General features: G+C 54.1%; 1 protein-coding gene across 2 annotated transcripts in view; it reads left to right on the forward strand.

The window, feature by feature from the left end:
* The window catches only part of LOC119461536 (uncharacterized), a 133,044-nt gene that overhangs the window by 106,921 nt on the left and 1,836 nt on the right, over positions 1 to 24,287 (forward strand). The window contains exons 2-3 of one of the 2 annotated variants that reach the window (XM_037722893.2): positions 7,640 to 7,887; positions 21,166 to 21,276. In XM_037722893.2, the coding sequence (XP_037578821.1) occupies positions 7,687 to 7,887; positions 21,166 to 21,276 (312 nt within the window). In that variant the 5' untranslated portion in view covers positions 7,640 to 7,686. Of the gene's footprint in view, positions 1 to 7,526; positions 7,888 to 21,165; positions 21,277 to 24,287 lie in introns of those variants that run through there. The other variant, XM_037722883.2, reaches the window with a different exon arrangement.

The following is a 24,287-nucleotide window of genomic DNA, read 5'->3' on the forward strand; positions in this document are numbered from 1 at the left end:
CATCCAACGCCGATTCCAGCACACGCGTTGGAGCTCGCGTAACAGCAGTCGGGGACCGTGGCCAGCGCTGAACCGATGCATTTGCGGCGCGCCGTGGAGAGCCGCTTTATTAAAAGCGTTTAGGGGCGGCTAAACGCTCTCAATCACGACGTTCATTTCGCGCTGAGCGTGCTCTCGCTGCTGAGATAGCGAGAGGGAGTGCGCGGGGGAAAACATCACGACCACTGCGCGTGAACACGCTCCCCCCTCTTATACTCCCAGCCATCCCCCGACCGGCGGCGATTCATGCTCTTCTCTCTTGGCTACTCACTTTACGCGCGGTCCCCCTCTGACGATCAGCGAATAGCTGAATGGCGCTTCGCCGCCGGTTACTTCCGAAGTGATTGTGGGCTTTTGGCGATTATTTAAGCTACGAGACTGTTTGGTTCGAAACCGACTAGCAGCGAACGACGCAGGGTTGCAGAAAATAATTTGTAATCCCTGATTTACTGAGGTAATAAAAAAAATGAGGAGGGGGGGGGGATGTCTGAGGACGAAATATTTTTTTTTATAGGAAAGCATTGCACGACAGTCAACTTACAAAAATTTGCGAATCGCCCATTAGCTACAGGCGGGTGCCCGTTATGATTACTACGAAATACATACAGTATATTTGCGTTCTACGGCCAACAATAACCGCTGTGAAAACGGAGCGTTCATCTTCAGGATACGAAGCCCACGCGGTCAAACAAACACTGTGTGCAACAGTTTAACTATTTCGGGTAACTTCCTCAAACAAGCGCTCAGGCTGCTGCATGAAATTTGACGCGCATTGCACGTAGTTGCCCTCACTCGTCATGATTCTGCGCCGCCCTTGTCGAGGAAGCACTTCTATCTTCGAAACGGTGCAGAGTTCGTATATATGGGCCAAACGCCTTCGCCTGGCATACCTGCGTATATACACGTATATTCAGTACCACTTTTTTCAATGGTTTGTCCATGACAGCAGCGCTTCTGAAACTCCAAGATATTCAGAGCGCGCTTTTTGGATCGTTCAATCTCGACATAACGTGTTACCAGCGACTCTCTCGTGCATCTCTCTCTCTCTCTCTCTCTCTCTCTCAGCATGGGCTTAAATAATTCGCGAATTCGGGGTTACGCTTTGGGCCGGCCTACAAGTGGGAAGCTGCCGTCAAAAATGTTCGTGACAAAGGCGCATACCTACGAGGACCTAAGCTGCGAAACATAGAGAGAGAAATATATTTAATGAAAAGCAGTGGTTTTGACGGCGTGTTTTCTGACCGCCTATACGTGCTACTCTGCGTGGTGAAGGGTGTTGAAGGCTCCTATAGGGAAGAGAGCGTGAGCGAGAAAACGGAGTGGAGGTGGAGGCGGTATTTACATGTTACGCGACCTAACATGAAGCTCAGTGATTCTGAACGGTAAGAAGCATTTCATAGAGCTTTTCAACCAAGCCAACGTACCGAAGATATAATCAAACAGAAATCTCGAATCCTGACGCTGCCTAGAAAGACAAGGCGTGGGACCATAAGTGTTTCTCATTGTTAGTAGTGTCTGACAAATTGTGTCCATTTGATTTAGATAAAACGTCTTTTGATCTCTGCAGACCAGGTAGTTTAGTAAAACACACTAAAATGTTTTCACAGGACCGGAGTTGTCACAATACACGTAGGTAATTTGTCCGACGAGGCACAAATATTTGCTGGTAACTGCAGCGTTAGCTGTCGTGGAGGTTGGCGTGTAATTCTCGATCTCAGGAACGGGTCTTCACCGTATGCAGTAAGGCATGTTTGTGAAGCGAAAGGTCATGCTCGAGCAGACAGGAATCGCAATTGGACCCGAGCGACTGCGTTTTTTGTCATTAAGCTACGGAACCGACCTGCCACTATAGGCTGCTCAAATTGCGCACCAGGCCCAACTGACGTATATATGTTGCGAATTCGCCGTTGCCGGTTCTCCGTATTGTGTCACTCAGTAACTTAATTTCTCGGGGAATTTGGCGAGAAGACTCTAACCTGGATCTAAGCTAACGCTTTCAATAGCACACCCTGTGATGAATGAATGTCGGGTTGATGCTCGATTCTTTTTTGTCATTTTTTTTTTCTTTTCATCTTACGGGGGTCCATGGGGTGCTGCTTCCCCCATGACGTAGTTCTACTATTAGCACGCAAACAAAGCTGAAGACGAGCAACGCACATTCGCGGCACCGCGTGGTGCTCTCGTCTGGTGCTGCAGGCAAGGAAGCACATCAGCGCACCGCGCGAGCGATGCAGTAGCAAGGACACGCCACGTACGCACCTGCCTGGCGACGAGCGCCGGGCTCTGGCGAGCCGCGAACTGCAGGCGTGGTCCCATGCACCCGAGATCTCGTGCCGATAGGCGCGCTGACGCGAGAGAAACACGGACAACGAGCTGCAGCCGAGCGGTTCGGTCAACCAACGTTGGGGCGTCGGGCGCGAAGGCCGTGCCGCGCTGCTCCCGTTGTGCCTAATTGCAGCAGCAGCAGCGCTTCGAAACTGCGCTGCGCCAGCAGCAGCAGCCGAGCCTCCGGTAACGGCCCGTCTCGCTTGCTGCGCGCCAAAAGATCTATGGCTCCAATCATTCTCTCGATCGTCACGCGGCGCCTTAAACGAGAGCCGCTCCTTACCGGCCGCGCTATATCGCGGGTTGTACGGTGCTCCGCTCTGGTTGTACTTGTTTTTCTCCGCTGCCATACAATCCGGTCTCGCCAGCCTCTCCGCGCAAGGATCGAGTGAGTGTACGCCTCTGTAGTAACAGCGCGCACTTTATCTATGCAAAGAGGTGGTGCCTCCCGGCGCACACAGGTCGGACGAGGAATTCGGTTATGAATACAGCCTATTACACAGCTCTCAGAACAAGAATTAAATAAAGAAAGGAAGAAAAAAGCCCGTAGGAAAGCAATTAGACAATAGCTTAAATTCGTGCCTGCTTGCGCGTTCGTTTTTGTTTTCGTCACCGCTCAATGCCTTGGTTATTTGTCCTTAACCTGTGCAACCCTCTACGCGCCTTTCTTCATTCGATCCTTTGTCATGAGCGAGATCTTTTTCTTCGCGCCTCAGAAAAAGGCGACATCGCCACGTGGGCCCCCTTCTGAACGCCTCCAGTCTTCTTTCAACGTATTTCCATACTCGGCGCGAAATTATGTATCGCGCACTGAGCAAGATCTTCACCCAATTCACCGGTGTTCAGCCGTTCCCCAGATAAGACGAAAGCAACGACCTCATTATGGTGGCTTCGTGCGCGTCCGTGGTGTCCCACCAGCGGAAGGCGCCCTTGGCCACGTTCTCGCGCTGCCGCTGAAGCGGCGTCTATTGTGCGTAGCTCCTCTGCCCCTGCTAGTATTCGGCGCGCAGCCGAGCGGTTCCGACCTACAAGGCAGCTGAGCGACTTAGTCAGCGCGCTCAGTGAGCCGTGGCAGAGGCGTCATAAAGTAAAAAAGGGACAGCTGTGAGGAAAGAGAGAGAGTCGTCCCAGAGATGGGCGTCCCGAGACAAAGCAGCCACCGCCAAGCGCAAGAGGAGGAGACGGGCCATTAGAAAGGGCCAAAAATAAACCGGGCGCGTACATCCCGGATCGGACTTTCTTTTGTGGCATCGCGAGGTGACGCAATGCGCGCGCGGGGAAAACACAGCCAGTCCGAGTTTCCGAACCGACCTTCGCCGGCGCGCAGCGTCGGCCGCCGCGTTCCCTGTGGGTGCGCTTAGCCAGCGGAGGCCGGCGCCCAATTAGTGGTGTCACGTTCCGGCGCTCCTGGCCGACGACCACGGGCTGTTTTGATCGGCCGGGCCAAGGGGTCCGGCGGCCGGTGAGACTTTTCGGGTTCACTGCGTCGCCGCGCGCACCGGGGTCGCGCGACCGCGCGCAGCCTTGAGAGCTGCGCGCGTGATGCAGGTGCGCGCACCCCGCGACGCCTGTTCCTGTTGCGGCGCGAGAAAGGGGTTGGGGGCAGTGCTTCCATCGGGGCGAACGGCCGGCTATGTATGCACAGTCGTCGCAAAGAGCTGTCATGTCCACTAGGGTTGCCGCCGTCTTCTCTATGCTGTCGTCGCTGACGCTGCTGCGCCTCGGGAGGGTTTTCATGGGCCGTTTGCAGAAGTTAACTGTCTGTTCACGATATACCCATCTTCCTTTAACAAACACGTAACCTCGCGCCAAGTAGTTCTCCTGGCAGGGGCGCTTCGCAGTAAATGTGCCAGACCGCAGCCAACGACGTTAGGCTTCCGGTATTTAAATGTAACGCAAGAGACAGGAAGGACAGGAAGGTCTGTGACAGGAAGGAATATTTGACGAAAAGACTTTTACGCCGGAGTTTAGTTTCGCCGTGAGGGAGTTGAATTTAAAATATAAACCAGGGCCCTCTACTATGTCTTCTCTCGTAGAAGCTTGCTTTAGGATGTTAAACCTCATGGATCATTGCCAATTGAAAACCATCATGAAAAGTGCATTATAAAGTGATACACATAGCTAAACGTTGGTAATGACAGAATTACATGAAGCTACTTAACAGCCCCAGTGCCTCCACGGAGAGGAGGCGTTTCTTCTGGCAAGAGAGGGAGAGACAAATAGAAAGAAAAGCCACATGAGAGTTTCGGGTTCGCTAGCCTGCATTGGGGTGGGTGAAATAGAGGTTGGAAAGCTGGAAGCATGTTCCAGTAATTTATGGTCTGAGGGAAAAACTTCAATGAAGAGTGCGTTCCGTGTAATTTCTAATGTGAATGACGTAATCACGAATCGACCCGTATTCGGAAAGTTACTGCGACACCGGCGAATCGCCGGTACTACGCCACACCGGTTCTCGGCAATGCAGCGAAACCTGCATGTCGCGTCAGCCACGCAGGGGCGATAATAGAGAACAGTGTTGCAACATTTCATTTTATTCCTTCCGATCGGCTCGCCCGCCGCCGCGCTGCCGTTATTGCCGGGATCATCCGGTATTCGCGAGGCATGATGAGAATTAAATGTGACCTGCGTTCTTCAGGGAGAAAAGGCTCGCCCAGTGTACGCCGCTAATCCTTCCGCGGTTCTTCCATTCCGTCAAAGTGGCGCACGGGAAGATTAGCGGAGTACAGTGGCCTAGATTGGCTGACGCTACCCGTATAGCTTTCGCCGCATTCGCGGGACTAGGGAGATGTAGCATAAGCGCGCCCCCGACATCGAGGTGTCTTGCGGCCCTCTTAAGAAGTAATGCAAGTGAGCTGAGCGTAGTGCAAATAAGGTTCCACAATGTGGACACCATTCGTCGGGCCTCGCGATTCCTCTGGGTTTCGCGTGTCCGCTACTGGTTGCGCCGTGGCCGAGAGTCACGCGATGGAGAAGGCACCGGGGATGCGCGCGCGCGTCGCGACGGCCGAACGAAGACGCCGGCGCCGGAGGGAGCTCGCCCCCGCTGCGCCGGTGCCATACGGGAAACGCGCGCCGGCCCGTGGTCCAATAAATACGCCAGCGGCGGCGGCGGCGGCTTGTCAACGGCCGACCGTCCCAGGGACACCCGGTCAGCGCCAGCGCTCCCCGCGGAATGCCGTTATTTATCGGCCGCGGGACCAGGTGTTACAGGCTGGATGCTAAAGCTGTCAGGCCGGCCCATCGGAGGGGGCCGCCACCGCTGGCCAGGGCCGCTGTCGCCGCCGGAGGAGGCCGCCGAAGGGGCTGCCCTGCCGGAGACCTCGACCCGCCGCCGCCGCACACGCCCAGCAAAGCCATGAAACACGGCGAACGGAGGGAGCCGATTTCTGTCTCCCGCGATCGGTATACAGACAGTGGCGACGAAGCGGCGTTTTCCTCTTGCGTGGCTCAACAGAACGCTGTCTTATTGTTCGCCGCGAACCGTATACCGTCCATTATTCGGTGCTTGTCTTAACTTAGCGTTAAGTCCTTAACGACCTTAACCTACTGGATCGATTCTACACTTTTTGCAGCTGTTCATCCTACTTTCATTGGTAGCGTTACTGATGGAAAGTGGATAAAATAATAAAGAAAAAAAAAACACATATTCGCGTCGAACGACAAGTTGATCCATCCCGTTTGCTCATGTTACTGCTACAACAAAGAATGAGAGAGAAAAAAAAGTGAGAGGGCGCAGTTTTTTTTTTTTTTTTTTTTGGTCTGGCTAGGTTTTTCGTTGGCTGCACACGTCCTTACAATGCTTCTGTACCAGCAGTGAAGCCATGTGACGCAGCGAAAGCGCTTATAGTTATTTCGCATCACTTAAAAAATATGCTTCAACAACGCCCAGTCGTTCAACTAGACAGTCGACCACGCTTGTTGTAGGTGCGAGGCACACGTTGAGCAGCTTCAAATTGTCAACTTCTCTTCACTGCAGTATACGCGAAGAACAAATCCGGCAGATCGACCACTCCGTCGGAATCTCTGTGGTACTAAACGACAGCCTTTGAAGCGAGTACACCAGTTTTAATTTCATCGCGTGCCGACTGCTCGCTGAATACTGCTCGAAGCGCCATTCAGTGCATTGAAGGTGCTGGCTCGTTTCATTGCATTCGTTTATTGTACACTATACAAAAAAAAAAAAAGGAGGGGGGGGGGGTTAAAAAAGAGGAACTGTCACATGTTTCGTCCAGCAGAGAATTAGACAGTGGTTGACATTATTCAGTATAGATTATAGCACATCAGTGTAGAAAGAAGGACCGGCGGCGATAGGTTTGTTTTTATTACTAGCACAACTGGCGGGGGTCGGGAGGGGGGGATGATAAAGCATATAGAGTTGGTCAGTGTTTTTGTTTCAAGCTAAGTTTGTCCCCGCCGCGAATAAACATGGGTACTTACGCAATTTATTCAGAATAGACGATACTTCTTGCGTTAGAAAGTAGGTTATTGGTAAAGTCAAGAAAAGATTTGTATTAACTACAAAACATTTCAGTTCCTTAGCTGCAGGTCTGTTCGAAACGCGTATGCGATCGTGCGAGTGGGACCGCGAGGTACGTCACAAAATGACTACTCGAGGAAGCGAGCGGCAGAAGCAACTTTATTGAAACTACTAATAAAGCAATGCTTCCCGGAACTCACACGGCGGGAATCCAGCAGCGGCGGCTAGTCACAACGCACAATCGACGACGATGCGCAGAGAAGGGGAGCCGAACCGGACAACGCACGTAGAGGGGCTTCCCGCGCCGGGACGTCCCGTCCACGCGCGCGCACACCTGTTGCGCGTCCAGCGCGCGCGGCGGCGCGCGGCCGTCTGCGGCTGTGCGGCCGCGGAGTCCCGTGCGCGGCGCTGGTGTCGCCGACAACCTGCGCGAGAGCTGAATGAACACACCTACGGGCTACGGGGAAAAAAGCGCGCTCTTCTTTCGAAGGCTCGCCGCCCACGTGCGGGGCGGTCTTGCACGGGCGAGGAGCCAATCGGCTGGCGCACCTGGGGGGACCGGCCAATGACGGCCGCTCGCCCCTACGTCACATCCACATCCGGGGCGGAGGGGAGGGAAAATGGGCCCTTATCTTTTTATGAACAAGTTGCGGGAAACATGCACGCCATTTGTTTGAGATAAGCGTCATGGAAGCATGAAATCGAGAGTAGCGCGTGTCGGGAAGGAGCCATGCTGGGGCGCCGAGCGGCCCTGGCCCAGCTGGCTGGTCCACCGACCGGCGTTTGTCCTGCCCGCAGATACCCGGACCTGGGTCACAGTGCTCGCCGTGCTGTTCCACTCCACGATGAGTGCGCCCGTTTCGCGGACCGGCGACAGCAGCAGCAGCAACGATCACCCGCTCTGGGTCAACCCGTGCAACCTGCCCGACGACGCCAGCGGACACGCCGACCACCTGAGCCCGCAGGACGTACGCAACATGCTCGACGCCGTGGCCAACCGCGCCCGGGTCGCCAGCGAGGAGGCCGACAAGGCCAAGCGCCGATTTGTGAGTACCCGTGCCATCATGAGGGATTGCCCGCTCTGTGTGTGTGTTGTGTGCTGTGTGTGCATGCTTCGAACACCGAGGCGCACGCGAGGAACCGACTCGCGGGCGCCACGGCGTTGGGAGACCGACGGCTTCCACGAGGAGTCCGTCGGGCGTCCTTCGACGGACGAAAAAGCGTGTCAGCGACCGCTGTGCCTTGTTTTCATCGTGCAACCGGCCGGCGGCCCACCATGCGCGTAATGAGTAGCACCAGGTGCTGGCAGGCCGCCAGGCGCTTCTTCGAAGACCCAGATACATAAGAGATGCTGCGATCCCGATCACTGCGTTCGGCGAATGCTATTAGCTCTGCCGGCTGACCACATTAGCGACCGCCGGCTGGTCTCGCGGTTGGGGACGTTGTGAACGCGGCGGCCTACGCGCGAAAAGGTGTTCGGGGAAGCTTCTCAGGGAGGGCAACTCACTTGCCGTGCACCGAGCAAAGGCGCGAGTAGCACGCCGGGCCGTCAAAGCGCTGACACCACGGCGGAGTGAGCCTCCCGCCCACCAAAGCGGCGCGCAATTTCGTGTACCGAGGAAGGGGGCGTGGTGCCGCGTGGCTTTCTAAGTTCGACACGCAGAGCTCGACCGAGAGCGAAACTGAGAAGTGCTATACATTTCGCGTGGAGGCCGCACTGCCACGAGCTTATATTTCGTGCCGAAAACGCCGCATCGACCTAATCGCTTAGCCTCAACATCGCCGGCCGCATTTCCCTAGGCAGTTCACCTCGAAACGAAGCCTGTTCCTCTGAAAGGGCTAAGAGGAGCACCAATGCAGGACTCATGCAGTAGGAGCCGTTTAACGAAGCGCGGATCCAATTTCCAGCTTTAGTTGACAATGGTATGGCGAAGTTTGGGCCACGAATGCGCACGAAAACGACCTCCATACTACAGTCTTTACGTTTTTTTGTCCCATTTCAATGATGAGCGAATGCAGTTAGAACGAGTAGTCTCTCTCACTCCATCGATCGTTTGGGACTTTGGTCTTGCACCAGTGGCACCTGCTATGCGGGAGGCGGCACCGAGGCCACATATAGTTCTTTTTTCGTCTCCCCCTCTTCTCGCCGATGTTCAGGTGTCAGTCTCTAGGCTACGTATTTACGGCGGGGTCAGAACAATGTTCTCTCTCTATTTTTTTTCTTCCCCTACATCTGCAACCAATAATAGAAATAAGCCCTGTATTTCCAACCGCCACTAGTAATCACAAACAGGAGATCGAATATCGCTACAGCGCGCGCTGGGGGCCTTCCCTGCAATTCGTTCCGCCTGCGGGACCTGTGCGCGTGCCTCGCAAGTCGTCGGAGCGAGCAAAATGTCGCCTCAATGAGCCGAGGGATTTTCGACGCTTGCCGGAAATCCCCCTGGCACGCGCTCGCTCTCGTATTTCTCGGAAGCAGCACGCGCATGGCCTCTTGTGAGCCGTGGAAGCGTTTTTTAAGCAAAGTGGTGACGCGAGAGATACGAGAAATCGTGAGGATTTTTTTGTGAATGGAGAGCTTAACGACAAGGAGCCGGCTACTACTATCATTTGCTTGAGTACCGGAAGAGAGTTGGCAAGAGAGAGAGAGAGAGAACTCACAGTCTGGGACAATATGTGCAATGCGTCACTGTTCTTAAGTGTATTATGAACACTACGCATATTATGGATGTACATTTGTAATGTATGTAGACTACGTGCGTTACAAGTACTATGAGTGCTAGGTGAAATGTTGACATGATAAGTATCACGTATGTACACTCCATCCATGTAAACGTTCCAAGCACACCGCGCAAGTTAACACTCAAGTGGCGTATTCAGTAGTGATAAACAATATTAGTGTCTGTAAGGTAGCTCGTATAGGAAGAAGCAACGCTTTCCTATTGATGAGGTTATGCCTCTATCTCCAAGGGCCAAGTACTGTTGGGAAATGACGGTAGCGTGACAAACGAGGACGAAGCAGATAGACACCACAAGCACTTACTCGCGACTATATATGTTTATTCGAAAAAATAAAATGCCAAGTACTGAGCGCAGTGATGTTCGATGAGCTGACGCAAGATGGACTGCCTTCTAGGCAAAGTAAAGTGCGCATTACACTTATGATCGCTTCAGTGAGCTCGCTGAATTCACGAAACCATTCATCCACAAAAACTGTCGTCACTGGCCGGCTCCTCTTACCATACGAACCGTTTCGTGAACACGAGCTCGCTTCTATCGTATCGTTCGATGCAGCAAACTATTCTTTACTTCTTGGCGACATTCACAAACAAATAGTTTTGGCTTTTATTGTGCCTGTCTGGCATAAGCAACCCTCGACTCTGGTGCACATGGTCTTACAGAACCTCGTCATGTTACTACGTCTGCCGCCGGAGACTTTCTCCGTTCGACGAGCTCGAACCGCTCCATTTGTGCCAGAAGTCGCCGGTATAGCATAAATGATAGGCGGGACTGAGGTTCATGCTATCTGCATGGTCGCTATAATGAATGCATTTGCAAAGATATATGACGCGCATGTGCGATGAAGGATGCTATAAGAACTATCGTCCACATGCCCCATACTGGTAAAACAAATTATTGTTCTCATCCAACTAACCCGCCTACAGGAACCCGCGCAACTCTGCGAAGGCACAGCGGTGGTAAATGTCATTGAATGGTAGCAGATATGTTTCCCGTCGCTAGGGGGAACATTTGTGGGGGAACTACGACGACGTGAAATTTCGGAGTAATTTTCGGTAAGCCTTCGAGCTCATCCATGGAAGGACCGATCGTAGAGAAAGAAATATACGTACTCCATGAACGAGAGTTTATGTCCGGAAAATAACTTTGCGGAGGAACCGACTTCCAGCATTTTTCAAGTGGTCTACTGCCGTCCTTGTTTTTCTTTGTACGCGCATTTGGAGCTATAGTTCGCGAATGCCGTTGCGAAAGTGTTTGAGCCGCAGTGTGGCCCATTCTACGAGCCACCTTAACAAGCAAAATATATTCGCGAATGTCCTAGACTGCTGTGATTCCGAGACTGGACTATAGACTTCTTCGAAGCTAAAGTCGGATTGGAGGGGTAGTGGGAGCTTCTGACTACTATAGCAAGAACACTGACGCCCTTGAAAGAGTACCTACACGATATTTTCTTGTCTCGACTTCCTTGTTTAATTATGCAGCTGAAGACATCGTAGTCACGATATCGAGAATTAAGGCCAAAAATATGTATTTCTTCTCCAAGGCAAGAATGAGAGAGTAGGGAAAAAGAACGGCGCAGTGGCCGCAAGCCCTGCACCGTGAGACCGTGTCGCCGAAAGCTGGGCGAGAACCGCTCCTATTCTTTCCTCCGTCGACCTGAGCTTCTGCACATTCGACACGGGATTAGCCTGGCCTTTTGCTGTCGCTTCTGTAGTAAAGGACTTGGAACGCACAGCGAACCCCTCAAGTTCTCTCCCCTACGGTCATCTCTCGAGTGCTCAGCTTTCGGCACGGTCACCGTGTTGCTGCGACCGCTGAACCGGGTTGACCGACGCGCGCGTCAGAGGTTTGTGATACCACGTGATCAGCATCTTTGATCTCCGTGATGTTACGAGGAGTCATAATTAAACGTTAATGAGGTCTCCTACCAAAAAGTGCGATTTATTAAGCCCGACGTTCCGGGGCCGCCTCGGTTTAAACGGGGTGGCGCTGGTGTGCAGCTTTGCGGAAAATGTAAGCCTGTTTTCGTGGTACGTTTGTCTGACTGGAAATACGAAGGGGAAAAAGTGGTGCGTGGATTAGGGGTGGCAGTGTCAACGCTGAGGACAGGAGGCTAATATTGTCGTGCGTCGCCTCTTAGTGATGTCGCGCAGGGCGTGAACGCATACAGGTGGGAGGATATCTTTGGAATGATTGATGTTCTATGTGTTTTGTGGCCATCTTCAAGCATGAAACCTCGCTACACTTGGCGGGTGTTTTCAAAATGGTCGCTTAAAACGGGACCATTTTAAATCAATTAACTTAATTCATACTGCGAACGCGTGCCGTAAAGGACCCCAATAAAGTTTCTTATCCATCCACCCATCCATCCATGACAGCTCTTCATTAAGGGAAACGAAGTAAGGCAAACCTACTGTGTCAGTAATCCTGTAAACTAGGTGGCATAACTACAACCTATCTCGTAGGACGATTGCTTTAACCCGTCGGTCCTGTTCCGTTGTGAATAGTGTAGAGTTACATGAATGCATACAAAGAAGCTCTGTCATTGTAATGATATCAATATCAAATTACATGGTGCAACTTCAGAGTATCGCCATTTCCTCGCAAACAGAGTTCAGTCGCTAAAGAAATACGTGATGGCAACGTTCAGCGACAGGCGGCAAGCGGAAGCGCCTGAAACAAAGAACGTCAAGCAAAAACAGCCCCAGAAACGATGTAACGCTCGGAAATGTCCCGCGCGGCATTTGAGTAGCTTCGACGCAAGGAATAACCTAATCAATGGGGAAAGAGTATGGCAGGTCGTCGCGCGTAGTGCGGCAACCTTTAGAGGAGCTAGGCAGCATCGGCGCGGAAGAGGGGCCGTTTGCGAAACACGTCGAGGTGCAAGAACCATAACACTTCCTCCCTGGATGTCGTCCAAAATTCGCCGCCATTGACCGGCTTGGCACGCGTTCGCGCTAGCAAGCGTTTCCGCCGCGCGGCGGGTCTTTTCTCGTGTCGAGGCGCCGCGCGCGTACGTTGAACGAGGGGGCCAACCGCGTTGGCGTGGCTACACTGCCATTCACCTCAAGCGCCACCAAAAACTGAGGGTCGGCGTACCCAAATATAGCGCGGCGGCACAATGCGTGCTCGGCCGCGAAACGCCGTGTTTACTAGCGGGTCGCCGAGGTCGCTAGCACCGGACCGCTGGCTTCCGCGACGAAGCCCCATGCACGGACTCCGGGCGACAACAGTGGCGGCCGCTTTTGTCGACACCTCAATGGGAATCTACGCTCAAGGCAAGCGGGGCACGCTCCCGCCGATGGCATGACCCCGGCCCAAGGGCTCAGGTGGGGCTGTGCGTGTCAAGCACGCATTGCACCCCCTCATTTTGTTTTGCATCCCCCGACTGTAGTACAGCTCAGTTCGCGGGCTTGTTCTGTCGCCCTTTTGCCGCCCGTTTCAGTCTGGCAGCGAAACAACCTGTCCTCTGACGAAGCCAACAATGAGGTTGTGACGTAGTAAAAACATGTGTGGGCGGCCGGCGGAGAATTGCACGAGGGGCAAGACGCGAGCTCTCCGCCACCGTTCTCGTTCACAGTCACGCGGAGGATGGCATCCCTATCTCGCTCGGGGCGTCTCAATCTGGTGGTTCCCTGAGCGTTGACGACGTTACAATTAGGTTCTGCCGCGCCCCTGCTCTTGGCGTCGGTGAACTCGAGGAAGCGTGTGGCGAGAGAGCCCGTCTGGCGGCACTGCTTGATTTTTATTTCGGCGCGGCCAGCTCTCGAGAACCGAGCATTCCTATAGTACCGAGAGCGTGTCTGGCTACCACTTCACTCGGGATGGAGGAGCTGGTAGTAATATCATCCCCCCCCCTCCCTGTTCAGCTTGCGTACCCGGCCGCGTGCGTGCCCATCTCTGCCGCAAGCCGTGCCCACAGAAGTCGGCGAGGTCGCCACTGTGGCCCCTCCTTTGCGCGAGCGTTTGTGTATAGTTCGCCTTTTACAGACCAATTTGTGCCGAACGGCAAAGAATTCCGGTAAATGGGGGCGCAGTGGTCGTTTTACACACCTGCCGTTAACATGCAAACAAACCGAACCTGTACCGCTGACAGGTACCACTAGGAAGCCGCCAAAGCACCCAGGAACACCACTTTACGACGCTGACTTCGCGCGCTCTTTGGGAGAAATCTACAATCGCCAGAGCGCCTCTGTCGGAGCGTGGACCAAAAGACGCGCTTTCCCGTGAGCCTCGCATCGACGGCACCGCGTCGCATCAATCAACAGCCACCTGCAGACCAAATAACGCGTGTCGAGGCACTGCATTCGCTACGGACTTAATGGCGCGGAATTTCCCTGTCAAGGTGCCCGATAAAAAGCGCGCACGGGTGCTCGCCGCCGGACGGTGAGAGTGCTGCGAGCCCAGACTGCTCCCCGCGTGCGTAGCGTATATACGCGTGGCGAATCACCAGTTGACTCGTGCGCCCTACAGGGGGCGATTCTGCATGCCTCGCGAGCAGTAATCCTCGCTGCGCCTCTCGGGGCAGCCGCGTGCCCTCAATGGAGCGAAATGCAGCCATCGACGAGACAATAAAGACTCCGACCGCCGTGCCGGCGCATAAAAAGAAAAGGGGGGGGGGGGGGGGGGGGCGCCCGAAGAGAAAGCACTAGTTTGGCCGTCAAGGACGTTGTCGCTAATCCTCGCGGTATATTGGTTTCGTGACGTGCGCCAGGAGTGATTTTGAAGAATTTTAACGACCGTGTTCGAGGCGCGAACGACAAAGCGTGCGCGATCTCGCTACGGTGGTCTACGCACTCGAACGGAGGCTTTTTTTTTTTTTTTTTTTTTTTTTTTTCCAGCTTCGGGATCCGCTGACCTGCGGCACGGGCGCGTTCGGCCAGGGCAACTGGAGGGGGAGACGCCGCCATTCAAAAGCTCGTTAAAGACTGCTCGCTCGCTATAAAAACGGCGCGCAACGTTGTTGGCGCTCTCGTTGAGGGCTCTCTTCGTTCTCACCCGAGCGCTGAGAATTTGCGACCGCCTTGGCACGTTGTTGTTTATCGCTTCCCCTTCTTTTTTCCTTCCTCCGTTCTTTGTTCCGCAGTTTAAACTTTCAAATCGGCCTCGCAAATGAAGCATTCCTACTCTGTATAGCTCAGGGATCAGATTGTAGCGATTTTGCGACGCTTGTATCGTTTCTACAGGGCCTGCGTATCGCCGAGACAGATCTGACTCGGCAGCACGACTTAGATACAAGTGAGCGCCGAGAGAACGCCGCGTCTGTAGTACACGTTCAGGTTGACTCCAATTTGCATAGGGGGCTAATCTGGAGACGCAATCGCTCTGTCCTGCGGCTCTACAAGCGGCACGTATTCTGTAGATGGGTCGCCTGCTGTCTGTACAGGGCACCTTTTCATTGCACGTGCACAGATCTTCGAGCTTTCGGATGGCACTCATGTTTTCCGTGCAGCACAGGCTGTCTCGAATTCGGCCGTCGCTGAGCGCGCCCGCCGCGGTGCGTCGTTGCGCCCCAAAGGGCACGCGTGCGTCGCCCCGCGGGTCGAGAGACCGATGTTCGCTTACGCGCGCCAGTCTGGATGCGACGCCCCTGCGGGGGACAATGATGCTGACGACGGGTTCGAGCGCCTCTGCCGGCGAAGCGGCTTTTGACCGCACGGCGGAGATGTTGACAATCGGCGGAAGCCTGCCGCCGAGTGATCGGGGCCCCGTCATCAAACATTGTCACCTTACGTGCGGGACCGCGACAGGTGGAGTAGAGCGTTGAGGGTAGTGTCGAGTGTATCGCCGATATTACACTAAGAGAAGGATAAAGTAATGCGTGGACGAGTATACAAGGAAGCGGACAGCAGGCGCTTCGTTTCCCTGTGCTCGCCGGCAGTCTTGCAAGTAGGCGTCATGTATAATGGATATATATATACAGAGTGCACGTCGAAACCTGTAGTACTATGTGCATTAACCCTTCTGGAGAGCACACCGAAGCGCAGGAGGAACGCTTGTTTCGGCTTCGCTCGCCTCATGCGGAAAAATGAAGCGGTTTCAGTGGCGCGTGATTGGGACGACGAGAAGAAACAATGAGGGACGCCGCGTAACCGCTGCAGGCTTTGGTCGTAACCCAGTTTCATTCAGGGTAAACGCAGTCAAGGTCAACGCCCTCGCCCGGCGTGGTTTCGAATCGACCCAGTCGCCCTTGAAGCGCGGAGGCTCGCGTAGTTAGAGAACTTCGAGCGCAGGCACACAGTCCCACCGCTTTCGGACTGTTTACATTCATTGACGTCCAGTGCGGATATCGGCCGATCGTGACGCGTTTTCCATTATTGCCGAATGACTGTAGCGTGAGGCAGCGTTGCCAGAGGGCCTGACGACACTCGCTCAGCGTTGCCAGAGGGCCTGACGACACTCGCTCACGGGGAAATGGCGCGTTTAAAATCGGAGCTTTCTAAGATATAAATGCAGTCGCTTTCAAAGTTATACCGATCGGTGGTCTGCAGGTTCAATTGGTAGACTTGCCTTATGAGAGCCATCGGCTGGGCTCTCTCTCTATTCCTAAGTTTGCATTCAGCTTCGCATATGATTAATAGGACAGCCCACTTACCATGCTAAGTAAACATGCGGTGATGAGCGTGCACTTCATAGTAACCACTTGGTATATAACTCTGAGGAGCTGAGGTAAGGAACCTTCGCCATTTATGACGTGCAACTAGTTATCCTATTTAATATACTATATAGCAGATAGGAACAGTTACACATGGCACTCACCCCCGGCTGTTAACTCATTGGTACTCCAGACTGCGGTTGCCTCAACAACAGCAGCTGGTGCATGTATTTTCCGGTCCTACGGTGGCAATGAGCGATCTCTATATGCTACTGGTCAACGTGAAGGTTCTCTCTTCCGGCAAGGTTCGTAGAAACCACCCGTCGCAGCGTTTTTATTTCGTTTTGAGGCAGCATTAGAGTTAAGCAGATGTGTGCCTGAAGCCCTTCGCGAGGACAGGCCTATATGTGTAGGGAGCGCTTAAGAGGGGAGCGCTAGTTTATGACGGCTATATATGGTCTATACACAAACTATAAACAATTGCTTCCAAGTCTACAGGCCACAAATAAGCCGTGCTTTCTATATGGGCCTGCTTTTTACAATAGCTCGGTGGGATCCGTCATGTTCGAGAATAGACCGATGGAGCTGCAGCACATGACTGAGTGCACAGTTAAAAAGAGTTGTTTCCGGCGCCTTGTGAAGTCGTAGTTGCTATGCAAACGAAAGTGCTAGTCCATATATATGGACTAGCACAACAAACAGCCTGTGTGTACTTCTATAGAAGTCCATGCATGCTGTTTGTTGTTGAAGTCTGTTTTTATAAGTGGTCTTCGGCGGCCGCGACCGGTGTCTTCGTCCGGCCTCCTGTTAACTGGCTCTCTCTACACTGTCTTTTGTGCCCAAATACTTTCGTTGACGGGCCTATACAGAAAGATGGATGGCGGGCCAAAAAAGCGAGAGTGGCCGCCGCGAGCTGAAAAGGGCTCGTGTGCCCCTCGGTGTCCACCCACGTCGGTCAGGCGGCCAGTTCCCTGGAAGCGGTCGCACTGCCGCGCTGGTGAGGGACCGCTCCCAGAGCGGGCAAAGCCCACGCTGCCGAGGCAAGGACCGGCGCGTTAACCCCGGGCTAGGCCGTGCTGCTGCCGAGTCGGCGGATGTTGTGCCCGCTCTGTGCGGCGAGCCTTCCGGCGGCGCACCGCGCAGCGGCGTGGGAGCCCTTGCTCCGGAGCGACGACGGTTGGCCCCGTGGGGAGAAACCGGGGCTGCGTCACGCGCAGCGCCTGCGAACACTCCCTGGACGCGATTACGCGGAATTTGCGCGACCCGATTGCTCGGAAGACGATCACGTCGCAGCAAATGTATGCGCACAGCTCGACCTCGTTTCTTTCCGCCGTATGCGGCACTGCGCGCCGGGAGGCTCTGGGAGGGCGAATGTCCGGTGCTAACAAACGCACGGGACAAAATCAAAGATGCAGAAAAAATTACTTGAAATCGGGAAGTGAATGCCGCAAGGTGCGTTGATTGCCGAATCGGTGCTTGCGAGTACAACTGTCATGCGTTATTAGTTTACGTCCGTTACGGGTGACAATTAGCTTCCTTGCAAGCCTGCAGAGGACACCTTCGACTTTAACGTTACAGAACCGAGCGCACGCTCGCCACCTCCGTTCACGTAATTTCTTACATAGGAGATGTATGTTTGCTGGGTACTTGTCACCCTCCGGGTGACCTGCGGTGACCGTGGCAACGAAACGGCGTGCGTGAGTCGCCTCGAGAGGGGACAGCTCTCCGCGTGATGACGAAGCGAGCGACAAGTATCCAGTGCGCTCTGTAGTGTGCGGGCGTGCGTGATCTTCCGCATGAACGAAACGCGGCTCTGCGGCGCGCGTGGGGGGGGGGGGGGGGGGGGGCACGGAATGGGTGCCTTTATGCAAATACGTCACGTTCACCGCTCAAAGGCGCACCGCGCCAGACGTGCGCACATTCGGGGTGTCGAGCTACCCGTCTTCCATGCTGTCGCGTCTGGAGCACCGAGCAGACCTGGGCGTGCCCACAGCAGACACGCGCTCGGTGAACACTGTTTCCAGGAGCCGCGTGCAAGGCCGCGATCCGATCACGACTGGCGGAGCGCGCGCTCCGAGAAAGCGCCGAGGCGAGGGCTCCGCTACCTGTACGCCCTTTCCTCCGGCCGCTGTGCGATAGCTACACCTTTCGGCACCTCGTGAACTGAGTTCGCCGATTTGACCCGCTCACTGTCTTGCTCACTGGAGCTTGTGATCCCAACGCACTTACGTTCTCCTTCTCAATAGGCTTTCTCGTCTGCATGTTTCTATTTTGACTTGAGCAGCAACATATGAAGCACATTTCTGTCTTTTTTTCGGCATGGTGTCACCTGGGGTCGCTGAATTTCCGAGCGACATATGTTTAATGCGGTGCACAGAGTGAAAGAAACACACCAACGGTTCGTATTTCGACCTAAAAACGGCGTGACAGTCATATAGAAGTGAAACGGACACGCTAAGGCGACGACATGCCGAAAATAACGTCATAAATTCGTTCCATGTATTCTGGCACTGTATAAGTCCACGCTTTCGGGCGCAACCATTATTAGTTCAGTGGCGGAGATGACTTGGGGCATGAAGCAGTAATCGTCCGCAGCGCTAAGTGTGTGGACGAGAACACGCGTCCCTCTGTTATATAAACAAGAGTACAGAAACAACCGGCGACGGCACGAGTATATATAGTTGCGAGTGTTGTTACATGTAACTGGTGCACATTCATTGTTGCCCGGAAAGTGAGACGCAGGTGCGCGCTTGTCACCGCGCGCGGAGCAGCGATGAGGTCACACTCTCATTAAACTTGTTCAAGTGTGACAGCGTTGTGCTCACGCTCCGGTGCGCGCGTTCCTCACCGCTCTGACGCATACATTGACACCCATAGTAGGCAACCGCGCTGCCTTTCCCAGCGCCTTCTTCAGTCTTCCATAAATAGCGACCGCTTGAAAAAGAAGCAGCAGACCCGTCGTTGTGAGCCTTGATTGGCGGCACCAAATCTGAGGTGGTTGAGGAGATTGGCGCACCCGGTTTGAGATAGCCGAGTTGTTGACCACGTTACCTAAGTCCGAACGGATAGAAAAGAGCTGCTTGTTAAGCCAATCCGAGGAGGGCTGCCCAGCATTTCTGCAACTAAAATTTAGAATGAATGGCTGAATGAATGAATAAATTAATCAATCAGTGCAGCGTTCATTAGTACAAAGTGGGCGATTGCGCAAAATGCGTTTGACGTCGCTATTATGCATTTTCGGACTTGACTACACCAAGGGCACGCTCCAGAATGTGATTAACGTGCTAATTGTTTCCAAATGTACTCATTTGGTGCACGCAAGCTAATATAAGATTAACATGTGAAAAGGAGAAGCCGGCATGGTACCAACATCCCCTATTTGTTCATGTAAATAAAGGAAGAGGCCGCTCAGACGCAAATCTACTGAGTTGAACGGAAGCATGCACCACAGATTAATAAACATGGCCGTTTAAGCTGCCTGAATAGAAGTTACCGGCAAAATGATCGATCGAGCGTCTGTGGATGCATTTGAAGAGTATGCAAAAAAAAAAAAAGAAATAAAGAAAAGAAAAGAAAAGAAAGAAATATGGAGAAGGAAAACGTTGATTACAAGCAAGAACGCCATCGCAAATCTCGCAGCGTCACACGTTCGTCTCGGTGCTACACGCTATGTAACGGCGTAATCATCGTTAGCATGGTTAGCACTCGAGCAATGGGAAGCAGCCGAGATGATTCGTGAATGAGGCTGCCGAGCGCCCATAGTGCACAGCTTCGAAGGGCCGCACGATTGCGTTTGCGCAACACTACATGTCCGCGCGAGCGTATATATTTAAACGCCGTAACGGCACGCATGCTGCGGTTGTATACGCGAATGTGCGCTCGTGGGCAGCCGCCAGCGTGTCTCGCAGTCGACTGTGCCTCAGGCGCGTGTTTCATCACGGCCACCCGACAGGCACAACGTCGTCTCGCTTGGGCGGCCTTCAGACAAGAGCAGAACGTCGGAAAACGGAGTGCGTCCGCGGCACCATTTGTCCTGGCGTTCTGGTACGATTTAACCGACTTGAAGGGCTGACGGGGACTTGAAGTGCGTTGTGGAGTTTCGTTACAACTTTGCTGAATGTCACGGTTTGCTGAAGGGGCATTCGGATCCACTGTTTCTTCCTTGCAAGCGACAGCCTAGCCGCAGATTATTATATAAGGACCATCAGCGGTCCAGTGTAAGAGCAAATCTTCTTTTAAATGATTGGAACCTCTGTCTTAGCGTGCGCTGAGAACAGCCACTGTAAAGACAAGCGGTCATCTATACTACAAGTGATTTCGTATGGAAAACCCCCCAATCCCAAACGCGGCACCACCGCGCAGCCCTCATACAGCTGCCGCCCTAAGAGTGCTCACCTTTCGGGGAGCCCTGTCTTAACGGCTCTGCGCTAGCTGACCTTGGTTGTCTGCACGCACACGTTGTTGCTACAGTTCTGAGGCGCTCGCGCTCCACAACCGAGACGGGAGCCTCGCCAGCAGCAGCAATGGCATTCCAAATATTCAATTCACATTCTTTCCTGCTGGAAAAACAAGAGCTCGGCTCCGCTGGCCCAAAAACCGGGAAGGTGGGGAGGGAGGGTGACAGTTCAACCATGCAGCGGCCGAGCCAACCCATCCCTGTAATTAGCAGGGCTCGCTTCATCGGTGGCGGGTTCCCCAGCGAGCGCTGCTAGTTGCCGTGCACTTGAGATCACGCACAGTACAGCGCAATGCGTGCGTCCAGGCACCAACAGGTGCCCCGCTCAGGTCACCCCCCAACGCGCTCACAGCAGCCGTGAAACCCCCGTGCGACCCCCCCTCCCGCTTCTCCTGACTTGGCCTCCTCCTTTCTCTAGGCCGCCCAACGAGCGCTTTCCTGTCTGGTGTTCTTGTAATCAGCCGCTGAGGGAAGTTCCGGATTTGTGGCGCGTCCCGGCTAACCGCCCGCCTCTTTTCTTTTCTTCTGATGCAGCTAGAGAGGACCTTCTCGGACTCCGAGTTCGAGGACTCGGTGGCCTCTTACATGCAGTCGTGGCTGCCCAATGTGCCAACGCCGTCCGAAGAGCACTTCAAGTCCATGACAGTGAGTATACATTTTTTTTTCCGCTAAGAGAGCACCCCTTATAAACCTCGCACACAGCTTCGCGCTACGAGAGCAATCAGGAAGCGGACCAAATGGAGCGCACACACTTCTACGCGCGTCAAAACGCGTGCCTCAGTTTTGGCCCACTTTTCCTACTCTTAGTCTTTTTCTTTGCGCGACTGAAGTTGAGAAAACGGCGAGTGTACAGACGTGAGATACGTGATATCTCCCATTCAGGTTGTTTTTAAAGACAGGATCACGACGTGTTTCTGTCTTTTTAAAGACACGCAAGTTAATGTCAGGTCAAGCTTGTCCATTCCGCGCGTTGAACCAATGGTTGAGATCCCGTTGGTCTGTCCCCCGGCTTCTCGCTCGTACTGGGTCATTCAGTTCAGTGAGGTACAACAGCAGCAGGAGACACCCCGGAAGAAATGCGCAGCCAGGCATCGCCACTTCGGCCGCGCATATGACAGCGTCTGGTCGGTTGCCGGCGGCGAACAAAAGGCGGTTCGAGGAGCGCTCCGCGGGCGCGTCACAAGTGGCGCCGAAGCCTTGGCCAGAACTGGTTCAGCCCCCGCGAACAGGTGCTCTGCAGAGTCGCTGTACCGGCCGGCCAAGCCGGGACGCGCTCGTCGAGCCGCCCTTTGTCTACCGAGAGGCTCCTCGCGGCTCCGCACTCCAAGCCCAGCACTTGTGCCGAGGGCTTCGGCGGGCAGACAAAGAGAAACGTCGGCACTTCTGTCTTTCGGCGCCACGGCCACTGACCTCGCGGTGTTCTTGAGCATCGCCGCGAACCGCACTGAGCGTTCGCTCCTACGCACTGTGCTGCTAACGGCGCGAGATCTCTGGCGCACAGATACCTGTCAAGACAAGATGCATGCATGAAGCGAGCAGCGGGCGCCCTCTCGGGCACGACCCTACAATGCGCGCCCGTTTGTACGATGAGCTCCCCCGGCGAGCCTGGTCGGGGTGCGAACCTAGCGGGGGACAAGCTCGCCTCGGAAGCCGTGGAATCCCCGCTCGCGGGGGTCCCCTAATAGGCGATGGGGAGCGGCACTGAATAGCTCCGCAGCGGAGGGGGGGCGTACGCACTTGCCCGAGAACAAGACATCGCTCGGCTATCACACCGTTGACAGCGCGGCAATTTGTTGACACCGGTCCTACTGAGGGAGCCCGCAAAAGTCACGGCGATCAGTGGAGATAAAGTGTGCAGATAGAGGAAGGCCCCTGTCGTCAAAGCCACGCTGCGTGAAAGCCGCTGTCCCAAAGGGGCCAGTCGTGGCGAGCTCATGCCGCTCGCTGTTTTTTCCCACGCGGTTGTGGGTGCCCCGAGGCGGTCATACCGGGCCGGAACAATGGGCCGGAATGCAGGCCCCGTTTTGTTTCTGTCTCCCGAGGGAGGGAGCCTCTTCCCGCCCGGTGTCCCGGGGAGCGCTCCCCGGGTGGCCCCACTTTGGAGTCAAAAGGACGCGAGGCTCGGTGGTGGTCAAGCGAAGCCTGCGCATTTCGCCGCGTCGCGATTAAAGATCAGCTATACTGGCACAAGCCGTTCTTGCTAGTGGATGTCGCTGGCTTGCGCACTGTAGTCGCGATGCTAATTTCGCGAGTTTCGCTACGCGTCGAGCCCCGAATAGTGCGTTGTTTCGAGTCTGCATGGTCGCCTGGTTATCGAACAAATGAAGGTGTCAGTACACACTTTCGTCCCGACGAGCCGAATGCTCGAGATCTCGGAGTTTCTGTCCGTGAAGTGCGTTAGTGTGCGCGGCACACGGCGTCTCTTTTCGGTCGCTCTCGTTTACAGCGAGGGCAACTTCATTCGAATGAGGCAAGCAGCGAGTGCTTTGAACGACGCCGAGCAGAACAGCTACGACGGCGGGCAAAAGCCGCGAGGGGACGCGCTTGTCGGGCCCCAACAGCAGCAGCCGGCGCAGGTGACGCGCGCGAAAGGCCCGGTTTGCCCGAGACGCTGGCCGCTTGGAGAGCGTCCAAGCAGACGCTCGCCGAGCGGCACCATCTCAAGGGACCCTCGGCCAGCAGGGGCCTCGCTTTGAAAGACAGTGGCCCAGATTTATCGTCCTATACGTTACGGCCTGGGTGTTGTTGTACAGCCGGCCGTATTTCACCCGTATACCACTACGTCCCCGTTTATCCCCTTACCAAATCAGATTAGAGGGACCCAGGCGTCTGCGGCTGGCGGCCGCGGAATAGCAGCAACATGTGGCTAATTCGAGACGAGAGATTCATAAATCGCCGACATCCTGCTGCGAGCGCATAGTCTCTGCTTTAACGAGGCCTCGCTGGTTTCATACCGTTCGTCGTCGGGACGGTCGCAACGCTTTGTCTTGCGCGCGATTCCCGGCCATTCTCGGTGTTTGGGCTGCACCAGAAATGTGAACCAAAACGAGTTTTCGATAGGCCTGGCAGTTGTATTGATTTGCCGATAAATATACGCAGTCACGTGCCCATTTCGTATGCGCTTATCTTATATTGCAACGACGGTGGAACACTCTTTCTTTTTCCTTTTTTTGCTATAAAGAGACAGGCTACTGAATGCTCCTCGTAAAACTACTTCTATTTAAAGGAACCTAGCCAATTAGTGCCACGTATACTTACGAAGCTGGGGCTATGAAAGCAGTCGCGAGAAAAAGCTTGGAATGAGCGCTACAAGTTGAATCCACTTTTTGTGGTACGCTGACAAGTCGCTAGTAAAGCATGTTCTCTATAAGAGAGCTGCACGCTTTTTTTTTTTTCGTTTTTTTTTTTAACAGAGTGGGCGCTGCGACTATGAACAACACGTACACCCGTGGAATGTAGGAAGAAGAGAAAGAAAGAAAGAAAGAAAGAAAGAAAGAAAGAAAGAAAGCCAATGCATGCACGGGCTCTATTCTTCTTCACTAGCCGCCATTTTGAATGACTGTCTTTGCACTAAAACTTCACAAAACCTTCTCCGAAATATTCATCTTGCTTTTAGATAAACCTCGGGCGTCTTTTATAATTTCCGCAAACTGGGC

This window comes from Dermacentor silvarum, chromosome 1, assembly GCF_013339745.2.
Source record: "Dermacentor silvarum isolate Dsil-2018 chromosome 1, BIME_Dsil_1.4, whole genome shotgun sequence".
Lineage (NCBI taxonomy): Eukaryota > Metazoa > Arthropoda > Arachnida > Ixodida > Ixodidae > Dermacentor > Dermacentor silvarum.